The sequence below is a fragment of the Ovis aries genome, chromosome 24 (genome assembly GCF_016772045.2).
Source record: "Ovis aries strain OAR_USU_Benz2616 breed Rambouillet chromosome 24, ARS-UI_Ramb_v3.0, whole genome shotgun sequence".
In the NCBI taxonomy this organism is placed as follows: domain Eukaryota; kingdom Metazoa; phylum Chordata; class Mammalia; order Artiodactyla; family Bovidae; genus Ovis; species Ovis aries.
Window position 1 is genome coordinate 7,073,301 of NC_056077.1, and position 16,149 is coordinate 7,089,449.

General features: G+C 42.8%; 1 protein-coding gene across 23 annotated transcripts in view; it reads left to right on the plus strand.

Annotated features, from left to right (window-relative positions):
• RBFOX1 (RNA binding fox-1 homolog 1) overlaps positions 1–16,149 on the plus strand; it is a 2,416,982-nt gene that overhangs the window by 2,297,724 nt on the left and 103,109 nt on the right. For all 23 annotated transcript variants that reach the window (XM_060406050.1, XM_060406058.1, XM_060406056.1 and 20 more), the window contains one exon: positions 6,189–6,242. In XM_060406050.1, coding sequence (XP_060262033.1) covers positions 6,189–6,242 — 54 coding nt within the window. The remainder of the gene's footprint in view (positions 1–6,188; positions 6,243–16,149) is intronic.

The window sequence follows — 16,149 nt, forward strand, 5'->3', positions numbered from 1 at the left end:
TCCCCTGAAGGAGGAAATGGCAACCCACTCCAGTGTTCTTGCCTGGAAAATTCAATGGACAGAGGAGACGGGCAGGCTACAGTCCATGGGGTCACAAAGAGTCAGACACAACTGAGTGATGGAGCACACACAAATGCTCACAAGTGCATGCGTACATACACACACAGGAGATGAAATACTCAACACAGTGGCAGGCACAAAGTGCCCTAAAAATGTAATATCATGATAATCTCAATAATAAATACCCATCTTGTTCCATTTCTTGCTATGATAGTAAGCAGATAGATATACTAGTTTAAGGATCAAATATTCGGATGCCAACAGAGGCTGGCCAGGTGAAATAAACAGAGAAGGTCTGAGAAATTTGCAGCCTTTTTGACTCTCTTTCATTTTCGTACTGAGCAAAGCAAAACAGTTCTCTTCTAGGAGGAAAAAACCAGAGAAGGCAATGGCAACCCACTCCAGTGTTCTTGCCTGGAGAATCCCAGGGACGGCGGAGCCTGGTGGGCTGCCGTCTATGAGGTCGCACAGAGCTGGACACGACTGAAGCAACTTAGCAGCAGCAGCAGCAGAAGGGAAAAATAGCACAGGGTAACCATAAAAGACGGCTGATTTTTGGCCCCCAAGCCAAGCATGTAACAGGGAACAAACTGGGGGCTTAAGTGAGAGTTATCCCTGGTCACCCCAGCAAATTGGTCTGTAGGGAATTCCTAAAGGTGCCATTTCTGCTCATATTTGAAGAGAAGCAGAAATCTTGTATCATAGATGAAATTTAAATGTTGACAATAAACATGTATTTCAAAAAAAGAAAAAGTTACTGAGTGAACCGGATGCAATGTGCAAATGACTTTTCATTTTGGGCATTGCCTTCTGCAGCATTTCAAACACCAGATTCCTGGCATCTGCAGTACACGTCTTTAGAAAGCCTCGGGACAGTTTTGGAAACCCCTGTCGGGCATTTAAGTGTGCTTTCTTGAATGTGTTTTCCTTGAAATTCAACTCAGCAAAGCCCTGGAGAAGACATGTGTTGATTCGTTTGTGTGCACATTCAGACCTGTCTTTTAACACCCTATACAGCCATAGCCGAAGAATTGATGCTTTTGAACTGTGGTGTGGGAGAAGACTCTTGAGAGTCCCTTGGACTGCAAGGAGATCCAACCAGTCCATTCTAAAGGAGATCAGCCCTGGGATTTCTTTGTAAGGAATGATGCTAAAGCTGAAACTCCAGTACTTTGGTCACCTCATGCGAAGAGTTGACTCATTGGAAAAGATGCTGATGCTGGGAGGGATTGCGGGCAGGAGAAGAAGGGGATGACCGAGGATGAGATGGCTGGATGGCATCACTGACTCAATGGATGTGAGTCTGAGTGAACTCCGGGAGTTGGTGATGGACAGGGAGGCCTGGTGTGCTGCTATTCATGGGACTGCAAAGAGTCGGACACGACTGAGCAACTGAACTGAACTGAACTGAACAGCCATAGTTAACACTAAGGATCTCAGCCAGTGTTTTCTACAGAAGGCTGGCAGATGACCTTAAGGAGGGGAGCACTGATTTGGAGGCAGCCCCTTGAAGCTGGGCCGCAGAGGGGTCCCTCTAAACAGCTCTTGCATCTGATGTGGAGTGAGACCCCGGTGTGGCTGGTGTCTGCTCCGTTGCCTTCCTGTATGGGGCTCTGGGGGGCTGGGGGCCATGCGCTTTTATCAGCAATTCTCCGTTTGCTATAAGCCTCATTGTTCGGTTTAATGTCCTTGATCAAAATCTCTGAATTCGCGAGGCCTGGGGACAAACACAAACTGCCTTAGAAATTAAAGCTGGGATCATTTTGTCCATCTTCCTGACAGTGCAGGCTCCTATCTCCAGCAGGGTGATCCCAAGGGTCCCTTCCAGGTACTAGAAGGAGTGGAAGGGACTAGGAGACCATTTGCATGTGATTTGCATGCATTTACATAAGCCTGCAAGAGCCCTGTTAAGTCTGAGCAGAGGTGATTTTCAAGAGCTGGATTCTTATTGCCTTTCCCTTGAAGACAGTCACCCTAATGGTGCCCCCCCCCTTTTTTGTAGATGTGTATAAGGAAGCAGGCCATCAATGGTTGGAAGGAGAGCATAGCCAAAAAGGAATGAGTCCATTAGAAAAAAGCTCTTTATTCTTTCAGTTTCTTTAGAGCAAAACTAAGTAAATATTTATGGAGCCAAACACACAGTTTTATATGTTGGGAATTCACCTCAGACAGCAGTCAGTCCCGCTCCCTTAACCATCAATTTTAATGAGGGAGGGTGGTTATAGAAACAATTAAGAGCAAGCGAAGAAAGAAAAAAGAGAAATCTAGGCAGTGTTAACTGCTTTGCAGAAAACAAAGCTGGGAATTGCATCAGGGAAGAGCCTGAAGAGTGGAGAAGGGAGAGACATTAGGCAGCCTGCCCTGGAGAAGATGTTGTTGTTCAGTTGCTCAGTTGAGTCTGACTCTTTGCAACCCATGGACTGCAGCATGCCAGGCTTCCCTGCCCTTCGTTGTCTTCCAGAGTTTGCACAAACTCGTCCATTGAGTTGGTGATGCCGTCCAATCATTTCATCCTCTGTCACACCCTTCTCCTTTTGCCTTCAGTTTTTCCCAGCAGCAGGGTCTTCTCCAATGAGTCAGCTCTTCACATCAAGTAGCCAAAGTATTGGAGCTTCAGCTACAGCATCAGTCCTTCCAATGAATATCCAGGCTTGATTTCCTTTAGGATTGACTGGTTTGATCTTACAGTCCAAGAGACTCTCAAGAGTTCTCTAGCACCACATTTCAAAGGCATCATTTCTTCGGTGCTCAGCCTTCTTTATGGTCCAACTCTCACGTATGTACGTGACTGCTGGAAAAACCATAGCTTTGACTAGACGGAACTTTTTTGGCAAAGGGATGCCTTTGCTTTTTTATGCAGTCTGGGTTTGTCATAGCCGGTAAACTCTGAGTACTGGGCAGATGTGTCCAAGCAGAGCATGCAGTGGGTACAATTCAGAATGCTCTAGATTGATCTAGAAAGATCTTTAGTTCTTTTGAAAAGATTTAAAAGGCCAGTATCACCATAGATTGGAGGGAGAGGAACAGTGGTACCAAATAAATGGACTTGGGTTAGATTGTGTGGACTTGTTTGTTGCCATATACCTAAGAAGTAGAAATGTCTAGGCTGGCATGATGGCATTGATAAGAGAGGGATGTAGAGAGAGAAGAAGTACCTGTTCAAAGTCTAACCTATAGGATTTTTTAATGGATGGTACAGGATATGTGAGGATAAAGGGAGTATCAAGGCATTATTGACCAAGAATTTTGTTTCGAGGAACAAAGCGGATGGAGATGCCATTTGCTGAAGGGGGATATCTTGGTGAGAAATCCACTTCAGAGGGAGGAGGGAAATGAGAAGTTAGGTTTCCATGCCTGAGATGTGGTTCAGAAATGCCTTTGTTTCTCCTCCAGTGGGTGTATAGTAGCCTTGTATAAGAGACAGGACCAGTGATGGGAAGAAGGGAAAACCCTCTTCTCATGTTCCCAGGGCCCCCTGCGCAGTCTCAGTGGATTTTGCTGCTCACAGATCCTAGCTGGCTTCTTGTAGAGACCTAAACATTTATCTCTCTTGATTAATGCTTGTGACTGTGAGATGGCGCGGATTTCCTGAGGAGGGAGAGTATTGTTTTGTTTCTTTTATGCTTACATTGATTGAAAGTTCTCTGTAGGGAGATTTAGTAAACCAGTAGACCATTGGTAGATAGATAACGCCATGAAGGGGCGTGCCAAGAAGACATCAGCTTTAATAAGAGCTGATAGGTTGATTGATCAAGCAAAGACAGATAATAGCAATGATACACTTGGATGGGTGAGCGGATGGACAGACAGATAGATGATAGACGCATTCCATCAGCGTCTGGCATGAATGAAATTGCATCTCGCCCTTCATCTCCTGTTGCTGATGACCCTTCAGTTCTACCGTCTCCCACCTCCTCTCCCTTCTCTTCTTGCCTGTTCCTTTGATGCCAGCCCCTGGATGCCAGCCGTTATACTACTGTCCTTTTCAAGGTACTGTTACAAGGTATAAGATTAAAAACATCTTCTTTATTTTTTTTATATTATTTGTATGCGCAGTATTATAAACCTGTATAGCCAGTTGTGTCAGTAGGGTACCTAGGCTAACTTTGTTGGACTTACGAACAAACTGGACTTACGCACATGCCCTCAGAATGGAACTTGTTCATTTGTAGGGGACTTACTCTATCTGTCTTCCTCAGTGGCTACAGTCCGTGGGGTCACAAAGAGTCAGACATGATTGAGCACACACACACACACACGCATGCTTCCTTAGTGGCTCAGTAGGTTGTGGCTACCTCTCGGCTGTTCTTATAGGTGCATCACTTGTACCAGGCAATGGGATGGCACACTTTTCCCTTCCAGAAAAAGCCCTGAGAGTACTTGTCAGAAACACCTTCTCTCATATCACAACTCTCACCATTGCTTTTTCTCAGGAGCATTTAGTAAAGGACCTCTGGTGTTTAACCTTCAACCCAAGGACACAGGGTTTCCCATACCTGTCCTTCTCTGTCTTTCAGCAGTTCTATAATAGATGCTTTCACACACACACACACACACACACACACACACATACACACACACACAGAATACCAGAAGGAACAGGAATTAATCCCCAAACCCTGAAGTATGATCATTTTTTGAGCTGGTGGTTTAATCACCAAGTCGTGTCTTGAGAACCCATGGACTGTAGCCTGCCAGGCTCCTCTGTCCATGGTATTTCCCTGGCAAGAACACTGGAGCGGGCTGCCATTCCCTTCTCCAGGGGGTCTTCCCAACCTGACCCTGCGCCACCTGCATTGCAGGCGGATTCTTTAGCACTGAGCCACCAGGGAAGCCCATAGATTGTTCCCTAAATGGTGTGCAGTGGGTGTGTAGTGCAGATAGCTTCCTGATTTGCAGATAATCTTGTTTGCTATTTGCTTAAGTAGAAGTTTCTAAAGGGCCAGGATTTATTTTACAGAAAATGCACCATGCAGAACATTTGGAAAATTACAAAATTCTGTTAATCCTATATACAGGTTATTTGAAAGTTCTCTTAGATATCATGCATTGACTAAGAATTTGTATGGTTCTTGACTGATTTGAAATGTATTCCACACAATCTGTAGTGAATAAATGTCATTTTATTTGGGTTTTAGAAAGCACTTTGGAATTCTATAGGGTCTCTGGGTCACAATTAGGAATGACAATTGTTAGAATATAGACACTTGCTCCTTGGAAGAAAAGTTATGACCAACCTAGACAGCATATTAAAAAGTAGAGACATTACTTTGCCGATAAAGGTCCGTCTAGTCAAAGCTTTGGTTTTTCCAGTGGTCATGTATGGATGTGAGAGTCAGACTGTGAAGAAAGCTGAGCACGGAAGAATTGATGCTTTTGAATTGTGGTGTTGGAGAAGACTCTTGAGAGTCCCTTGGACTGCAAGGAGATCCAACCAGTCCATCCTAAAGGCAATCAGTCCTGAATATTCATTGGAAGGACTGATGCTGAAGCGAAACTCCAATCCTTTGGCCACCTGATGCAAAGAGCCAACTCATTAAAAAAAGACCCTGATGCTGGGAAAGATTGAAGGCAGGAGGGGAAGGGGACGACAGAGGATGAGATGGTTGAATGGCATCACTGACTCAATGGACGTGAGTTTGAGTAAACCCTGGGGGTTAGCAATGGACAGGGAGGCCTGGCGTGCTGCAGTGCATGGGGTCACAAAGAGTCAGACATGACTGAGCTGAACTGAACTGAACTGAATATGAACTGAACTGAACTGAACTGAAGAATGTTTCTAAAAGAATTCCGTTTTATGTGAGCTTCCAAAATTTTGCAAACTTAATACAAAGAGATGTGATGGATTATCTAGCAGCAATACATGAAAGAAGAACAGAATATTTCAGTTATTATAGAGGCTCTAGCAAATATGGATATGGGGCAGAATCAATTACCATATCCTTTTCAAAAGGTTCATCTGTAGCTGGTCAGTAGTTTCCATGCTATTAACGTGGGTAGGCAGAAAATCAAAAAAGGCCATAAATCCATTAAAAAAAAATACGCCAACCCATTTGTCTTGTGGTTAACTTGCAATGATATGAGTTGTTGAATCAAATGTGATAACATTTTTGTGTATTTGTTTTAAGGCTGGAAATTGAATCCAGTTGTGGGTGCAGTGTACAGTCCTGAGTTCTATGCAGGTAAAGAGTTCCTCTTTGCATGATGTTTTCTTTGTCTTTTCTAAATGTGCTTTGCCTGCCCATAAAGAGTGGGTTTCATCAAATAATCTGAACCAATAAATTCCTATCCTCCCAAGTTCTGAATGATTTTTTTAAGGCAAAACCAAAAGTGTTCAAAACATCTTAAAAATAAATAAAGGGGAATCATGTAAGTTACATTATGATATAAGCATGGGGCCACAGCCCCTTGTGATGTTTCACATAGATTTTGCCTCAAAAAAAGCATTGAGATTTTGTTCAAGAGCCTTTGAACAAATGGACGGCTGTTCATGCAGGTTTTCTTTCAATGTGCCTGAATGTGTTTTTTAGCCATACCTTTCCATTTGGAGTTGCATTTTTTTCCCCTTGGCAAAGCAGAGAATTGGATTAATTATTCCAATCATGTGGCAGTGAGTTGGAATTGCGAAGAGAAGTATTTAGAAAACTAGGAAAGTTAAGTTCTCCTTCTTTCTCCATGAATCAGTGTTCCATAGTGGTTCCCTTTCTCTCTGCTTTGCCTTCAAGGGTCTGTATCTTCTCCTCATCCCTTCCTTGCCACCCACCAACTACCACTCAAATCCTCTGTCCCAGAAAACTTGGTCATCAAATTTGGGGAGAGAGTAACCTGGAAGCAACAGCAGCTGAGACTGGTTTTTTATTTTTTTTGCTTGGCTTTGCCTGTTAACTTTTATCAGTTATTTTTCCTGCTCATGAGCAAAGCTGCATTGAACATCTGGGATGTTCAACCTACTCAACCTTAGTAGATTTGCCATGTAGAGGTTGAGAAGAAGTCTTGCTTCAATGTGGCCCTTGTTTTTTAATAAGGAGAGATCAATGACCCATTGGTCTATATCCACTCTTTTGTAATCTCTTGATGGTAAGCCACTCCCCTTGCTTTCTCTCTTCTGCGATGCTCTACATCAGTCATTTTCCTGAAAGTCAACACTGACCTTAGTGGATGGCAAAGGAGTATAGGAAACTTCAATAGCTGCTCTAGCACAAAAACCAACTTGACTGTAAAAGATGATAAATCTGGAAAGGCCCAACATGATAGCTGAGTTCCAGATTTTAGACAGTGTTTGGAGTTGTTCTTCATGTGTGAATTTTATTACAAGCCTGGGATACATCAAGGGACTCTAATAGTGAAATAGTTGTGCTGACTTTTATGGGAGGGAGGGGGAGGGACCTAGCTTTGAGACTTCCCATGATTATGTGGTGGGATCCACTTCCCAAGAGGACACATAGCAGAGTGAGGAACACGGATGTTACTCTCAGGCACCCTGGGATGGAATCCTGGTTTCTCTGCTTACCAGATGTGTGACTCTAGGCAAGTTGCTTAACCTCTCTGTGCCTCAGCATCTTCATCTGTTCCGTGGGAGATGGTGGTAGTAACAAACTCACAAGTATTTATAAGAATTACATGGGTTGATATATGAAGAGTATCGGTGCATAACCGGCACCATAGAAATGTTGGGGAAATACAGATAAATCAGTTAATGCCCCAGCTCTCTGGCATAAGGGGAAAGTTAATGGAGAGCTGATTCTGCTGAATTCTGGGTGACCCACTAGACTAAAAGATTCTCTTCTCAGTGTGAGAGAGGCCTAGTGCTTCAGGGCTTAGGGTATCCAAGCCAGGGGGCACAGACATTTCTGGGGTTGTTCAAAGCTCCAAAGAAATGAAATCTCCTGAAAGGGCAAGGAGGAAGTTGGAAAGCAGCTTCTGTGTATTTGCAGGTGGTGCCCGGTGAGATGGAGTTGCTAGAATAGAAAGGAGGCAGATTTTCTCTGTGTGTGTGCCAATGTATATGTCTTCTCCCCCAAAATAATGAGATCAAGAACAGGAAGCTTGACACTGTCCTAGGAGGTCGAGTATGAATGTGTGAATTGAATCAGAGAGAAGAAAGTGCATTTTTTCAGGCCCATGCAATATAATTTCTGTTCACCTTTGGCTCATGCAACCAGGAAAACACCAAATATCTCCCTTACAAGTGATTTTAAACCTCTTTGCATGTATGTGAGTGTCTAAGAGGTTGTTAATTCAGAAGAAACCATCCAGAATGACTTACACATATAAGAATAAATGAATCTGTATAACTCTTAGAGCGTTAGAGCAACCATTGAAATGAGCCCTGGGCCCAGCCTCAAAAGTCAGGTCATTGGACTCCAGGGAAAGAATCCGTTATTATAAGGGTTACTATTGACTGAGTATTTTTTGGTCAGGCACTGTTTTAAGCACTTTACCTACATTAATGTATTTGAATTTTCACAGCAGTTTCCCAAATGTGGAAACTAAAGTCCAAAGGGTTTGCATCACGGAATTAAGATTTCACAGCTGGTAAGAAGCCGGCTAGAATTGAAGTTAAGAGCCTGTGTTCTTTGCAACCAGCTTATTTTGCTTTCTTTTTTATGAATGTTACAAGTCATCATTCTTACTGAGCATGCCTTCTGATAGTAGATCACGTTACTACTCTGTCCAAATAAGTCAAATTAAAGAGGAAAATGAAATGATCGTTTTGGATTATTCCAACCACCATGCATGCTGCTTGTGATCAGTTACTCAGTTGTGTCCAGCTGTTTGCAACCCCATGGACTGTAGCCCGCCAGGCTCTTCTGTCCATGGAATTCTCCAGGCAACAATACTGGAGTGGGTTGCCATTTCCTCCTCCAGAGAATCCACCATCATATTTAGATGTATTAACTGGTTGTGTCAGGGGAAGTTTTCAGGAGCCTGGACAACTGGGTAATTATTTCTATGGGCTGCTCCAGTAAACTTGAATCTAAAAAAAAGTGGGGTAGGGGAGGACAGATAAGTAAGTGTTCCTTGAGAAATCTGAATATTTGTGTCTGGTGTGGCCGGTATCTGGGCCGTCCTTCATGACCAGAGGCTGTCTCTTTTTGCCTGTATGTCTGTCTGTGCAGGTAGACTGTGCGTGTGTGCATGCACGGGTGTTCAGTCGTGTCTGACTATTTGTGACCCCGTGGACTGTAGCCCGCCAGGCTCCTGTGTCGATGGGATTCTCCAGGCAAGAATACTGGAGTGGGTTGCCAGAGTTCATGATATTCAGAAATCTGGGAAAATGTTGCTGCAAACTCAACACTCCAGAACAATTCTTTTGAAATACTTGAAGACCCATAAACCCTGAGAATCCTGCTAGCTTCCATTTGAAATTTCAGGCACCTGTGTGTGTGGAATGCATATATGCAAAACAGAGGCGTAGAACGTATTCATTTCCATAACCAGGTATAATGCCTTATGTTATCCGTTTAAATACCCATGACTAAGAATCTAGGGGGCATTCGAAATTTCCCCAACTATAAAAATAGTTAGGATTTATCTTGGAATTTTGAATGTGCCCCAGAGCTGAAATGAAGACCATGTCATTGATTTGCTGTGGGTATTTCACAGGTCAGCACTGTATCTACCTGAGATAGAGAACCAGCCTTATTTTGTTAGTCATTTCTGTATATAAGATTTTTGCATTAATGACAAAGATCACCATATCCCCATAGTATAATCATTGATTTTCTGAAGCTTATACAGAATTAACAACCCAGCCTCCAATTGTCTCCCAGAATGGGGCAGGAAAAGTCCACATATTTTATAAATTAAAATCAATATTTTCAATTTCTCCTTAAGGTAATTTTCCTAATTTAGTGGACTTTTCCCTAACATTTATTTTCTCTTTAATTATAAAATGGCAGGTTATTGATTTTCGTCTATACCCTCTTGACGCCCTGAGTGCATTCTTATTGCTAATGCAGGGTGGGGGTGGGGAGAACAGTCACACCTCTTAATGAGGATCTTTAATTACTAGCTGAACAGTATTAATTTGCTTTGATAAATTATGACACACACTCTCCCTCGCACACACGTTCCAGGGGAACCATTTAGAAACCTGTTATGAAAGGTCTTTCACTGGGGGTGGTTTTTCTGAACTCTCATCAAGTCATGCCTGTAAGGACTCTTTTAAATGCTTATCCAGTACCAGTCTCCAGAAGCAGATATACCTAAATCAGCATATTCTATGAACGTATATAAATCTCCTCCAAAGACAAGTGGGTGTTTTTCTATAAAACTAAGCAGCAGCATTGATGATTTTTTTTCTAAGCCTAATGATCTTCAGACTCCTTGAGGCGTATTCTCATGACAAATGATTGATAAGTCAATAGGGAAAAAAAAAAAAAAAAAAAGCCCAGGTGAGTTTCAAAGACTCCAGTCAGCTTCTATGAGCATCCCATTTTAGAGTCAAAATAAAATTGAAGGTACTAAATAGAAGTAGAATGTCTGAAAATATCTGTTGCCAGTGTGCTCATGCTAAGTCATTTCAGTCTTGTCTGACTGTATGAAACCCTAGGGATGTAGCCCCCAGGCTCCTCTGTCCATGGGATTCTCCAGGCAAGAATACTGGAGTGGGTTGCCATTCCCTCCTCCAGGGGATCTACCTGACTCAGGGATCAAACCTGAGTCTCACGAATTGACAGGTAGGGTCTTTACCATTAGCACCACCTGAGAAGCCCATTGCCAATAGCATTTCTCAAGTTACTTAGTGTAATTAGAAATAAGATTTTTAAGAGGAGAACTCAACAGGGACCTCAACACTTTCCCTGTCATTGTGACAAGAGATTTTTTTTTTAAATTATATCCTTAAGGGATAATCATGATATCAAGCCAACAAAACTGTTGATGGAAAGCACTTTTAATCTTCACACATAAGGGAAACAAAATAAAAATAAATAACACAAGGCTATACACAGTTGTCGACACAGTGCTGACAAATGGCAAATTCATCCATTTGTTAGTTGCTGGTAAGATGGCTACAGAGCTCACACACACTGTTTATCATATCTGCCAACTCATTTCTGTGATTAAATATTCCATCAGTGGGGCTATAAGGCAGCAGAGCTTAACAAGATTCATAAGATGCACCACTTGAACATGCATAACTCACTTCCGTGGATGGGGAGCACCCCGCCTGCAGAGGAAAATTGGAACGGAGTTAAATTACTCCACAAGTCGTGATCAATGGAGAAAGGAAAAGATCTTCCAATGCATTGCAGGTCTAAGATAGGGTTAGGTTTTGATGACTTGAAACCCAGAAAATCAAAAGGAGAGAGATACAGAGCCAATTAACTTGGAGACCTTGAAGATGATGAACAATAGTCTGAGTGACGCTGTTATCATTAGTGGATTTGGCAGTGGGGAGAGGGGAAAGAAAGGAGGTCCTGAGTGGATCTTGCTTCTGAAAATAAATATTTCTGGTTTGGGGGCGGGGTGTGAAACAAAATGTCACGTACTCCAAGAAGGGCACACGTTGGCTGCCAAGTCACATTTGAAAAGTGGCCAGGTCTTAAAACTAGGTTATCCTGGGGTTATAGGGAGGATCAGATACAGTAATGAGTATAAGAGAACTTCGCAGACTCTAAGGTAAGATAGAAATATAAGAGATTAGTGTGATCGCTGAAGTCGCCTGGATTGATTGTGTCCACGTCAGCACAAACCTGGCCACGGGCCACATGACTTGATACCAGGCTAGGTGACGGGAAAGAGGATTGGGATCTCAATATAAAGGTTAGAAATGAAGAGGATGGATGAGCACTGTGAGATTGCACATCTTGAAAGGGCAGCTGTATTTGACCTTGGATTACCTGAACCAAGGTATTGGTTTTCTGTGAGCTCTTGGCCACTGTGAACCATGATTCATCTAAGAATTGGGTCAGAAGAAGGTTAGATGTAGGTCTCCCTGCCAGCTGCCCCTTTACCCCCACTTGACTTTGTTGAGTCCATTACAACTAATAGAATGACCTTTAGCCACACTTTTGGATGGACTTCTTTCCAATTCCTTTCCTGAAATTTGGATACAGTAGCTTCTGACAAAAGTAAGATTTGTCCAGAATCTGGGTTAGCCTGACATTTGTTGCTGTTGATAAATTTAGTCACAGTCCTAGTCTTTGGGTTGGGCTTGGGGTAATCTACCAAAAGACTGGGTACCAAGCATGCTCCATTTTGGGTAATGGTCTTAGCATCCTGAAAGAGTATGTGCGTAGTTGCTCAGTTATGTCCGACTCTTTGTGATCTTGTGGACAGTAGCCTGCCAGGCTCCTCTGTCCGTGGGATTCTCCAGGCAAGAATCCTGGAGTGGGGTGCCATTCCCTTCTCCAGGGGATCTTCCTGACCCAGGGACTGAACTCACATCTCCTGCGTTGGCAGGCGGATTCTTTACCGCTGAGCCACCAGGGATGCCCCCTCTACGGCTCTACACTTCCTTGGAGCCACCCAGAGGACCAGCCCTGCCTGGCCTCAGAGCCACGGCGGTGAGGAGCTGCTCCTCATGCAGAGAGTGACCTTTGGCTCGGTGATATTTTGTATAATTTACACATCTGCCCGATTCCAGTGCAGTGCACTCCAGTGAACTGGAACAGAAGAGTCCAGATTGAAGTCCCCAAGCAAAGGATTTTCAGCCTGGAAATGTTCCACTTCAAAGAGTTTATCTTGTACATCTGTTTACCTTTGCCTCCCCTTTCAGCTGCAATTCACTATGCTTCTCCCCTCTCCACCCTGCATCTGTCTTGTCAGATTTCATCCCAGCCCAGCCCACATTTGGCCTTAATTTTTATCTGCGTCCTTCCCTGTCCCACAGAGGGACTGCAGCTCAGCTTTGATGGAGCCCTGTGGGCGTTTTTGATCTTCAAATAGGATTAGAACTTGCTTATGTGGTGCAAACGGCATTTCCTAAATAAACGTGTCCCCATTCTATTGCATGGAAAGGCCATCAAGGCGAGCTCCCCCCAACGCGAGGAGTGACGAGATGGTCCTTGTAGGAGATGCCCCACCTTTAGCCCATGGGAGGAAGATGAGGTTCAGGTATGTGGCTCTGGATAAATTTCACAGGGAAAGTTCTAGGCTGCCCTGATCAATATACTCAGCAATTTGAAACATCAGCCGCATAAGCCAACTTTGGGCACTTCCTCTGTGCCAAATTCCGTCTCTCCTCCCATTCTTATATAAATGTTATAGCCTTGTCTTCATTATAGAAATTATGAAACCAAGGTTTCACGGAGAGTTTCTCTCATTCATTTAAATCACAGAACTAGTATGTGAAGAATCTGTATATCCTATGAGCGTAACCCTTTTCAGGGCTTCCCTGGTGGCTCAGACAGTTAAGAATTTGCCTACGATTTAGGAGACTATGTTCGATCCCTAGGTCAGGAAGACCCCCTACAGAAATAAATACCAAGCTTATTCCCTGGGGAGGCGTTGTATTTCTGTTTAGCATTGCACTTGGTAGCAATTACACAATACTGCATGAGCCCATGAGGTCAGCTGGCTGTCACTCAGTTACGTGATGTCCATCAAGGGAGGGCCACAGAGAGAGGCTGTGAATAAATTCACACATACCACTGGCTTCCCTTAACTCATCCTTTATATCAGAGTAACAGCATCGAGGACCTAGGAAACACCAAGCACTGTGGTGGGCCCTGGGGTAGCAGTGATTCCCTCCAGAATTTGGCAGAGCAATATTCAAACTCAGGTATAATAAATAACAGGCTTCCCAGTGGCTCAGTGGTAAAGAATCTGCCTGCAATACAAGAGACACAAGAGACGTGGGTTTGATCCCTCGGTCAGGAAGATCCCCTGGAGGAGGGCATGGCAACCCACTCCAATATTCTTGCCTGGAGAATCCCATGGACAGAGGAAGCTGGCAGGCTACAGTCCATAGGGTTGCAAAGAGTCAGGCATGACTGAAGCGGCTGAGCATGCGTGCACACACATAATAAATAATGGTACCTCCTGGAAGACTGGAAAATAGCCAGGCTCTCTGCCTTAAAAGGGGTGCCATAAATTAGTTGTGAAAGGATAAGTAAGAGTTTGCCAGGAAAGAAGGCAGAGAGAAACGCATTTTAGGGCTGAGTAAGAAGGAATTTGGTAGTATGCAAAGGAGTTTTTCAACCTTTATCTTCAGAATCCATTGAGAAAATTCTAAAACAAAAATAATACAAGCACTTGATGTTCATGTGAGATGGGAATTACTGGGGCAAAATCAGGTTTCTCCAAAGGCTGCAAAAGATTGGCTAAGATCAGAGAGGACCTTTTAGAGAAAAGTTTCCAAAGACTTGATAATACCATAATCTGCATTCTGGTTTATCTTCTGAGGGTTGACAAAGGCTTCCCTGATGGCTTAGACAGTAAAGAATCTGCCTGCAATGCAGGAGACCTGTGTTTGATCCCTGGGTCAGGAAGATTCCCTGGAGGAAGGCATGGCAACCCACTCCAGTCTTCTTGCCTGGAGAATCCCTTGGACAGAGGAGCCTGGCGGGCTACAGTCCATGGACTCACAAAGAGTCAGACACAGCTGAGTGACTAACACACACACAGACACACACTCCTATTGAAAGCTCTGATAAAAAAAAGAAGAAGAACACTTAGTGATGAGTTAGTACCCAGATCTATATTCAAAACAAATAGGAGTCTAATCATGAGGAATATATGTGGATTAACCGTGAAAGATTGAAAGATGTAAGAACACATTGGTGACTGGTCACCAGTCCCAGAAACTGGCTTCTTGACAGACCCCAGGATAGCAAAACGGTGTTCAATAACCAAAGCTGTTACATTGATAGAATGTCTCCTAGCTTTAATCTAAAAACTTTTCTTAGGAAAGAAGGCAAATTACCAGAGATTTTAAAAAATGAGATGGATTCATTTTTCGCTTTAAGTTTTAGCTTGAGCTGTCGTTCTGTCATAAACCATTTTGTTTCTAAGACTTTTTTTGTTTTGCTTTCCACTTTTAGTGTTCCCTTCAAAATTTATGGTTCGCTGTTATTAGCCCAGGCAATTAAGTTGTTGTGTAAATAGAGACAAATTGGCCAAATATTGTTTAATATACTTTATGTTAATTATATGTATATACTTACTCTCTAAGCATAAAATGAAGTTGTCCCTTTTTCTTTTTAAAAAATGTAGTGTTGAAGAATCAACACATAAATGGCAAAACCCTACTTAGACTAACTGCATTGATGACAGTTAATGCAATTCCAGAACTTCTATGGAACTGTTACAACCCATTACAGTCAAAATATTGGTTTATGAAAAATTAATAAAGCCAATGGAAAATGGAATCCAGCATCTGCATTAGCTATTAACACCAAAAGAATCAGCCAGAATTAATTATGCTGCACGATACATCCTAATGAGTTTTTCATTAAGCTGTATACCATTATGGAAACTAAACAAGGATTATTCAAAGAATAATGCCAATGGCTGTTATTTTTTTTGAGACAGATTAAATTAGTTAATGGGTTATACATTTAAATCTGATGCAAAGGTTAATCGATATACACTCATAATTGTGTTAAACTCAGTATCATTTGAAAAACAAGAACACCCCAATATCACTGATACTTCCTCTAAAGAAAAATATGAGTTTATTTGTATATTTCTAGTGTTTGGTATATTGATACATGCGGTATTGTAAAGACTGAAACCCACTATATTACTTCTCTGTCATTTTCAAAACCAATTTTCACCAGGTGAAATAGTGTGCTTGTTGTCAGCCTGTGTGTGTGTGTGTGTGTGTGTGTGTGTGTGTGTGTGTGTGTAGTGTGAGAGGCATGTTTATATATCTTATTCCTCTTTGAGAGGGGCTTCCCAGGTGGTGCTAGTGGTAAAGGGGGGGCATAGATGTGGGTACAATCCCTGGGTCAGGAAGATCCCCTGGAGGAAGGCATGGCAACCCACTCCAAAATTCTTTCCTGGGAAATCCCATGGACAGAGGAGCCTGGTGGGCTACAGTCCTTTGGGTCACAAAGAGTCAGATACAACTGAGCAACTTAGCCTGCATGTGCTCTTTGAGAGATTCAAAATTGAAGTATTTTTTATTCTCACCAAAAG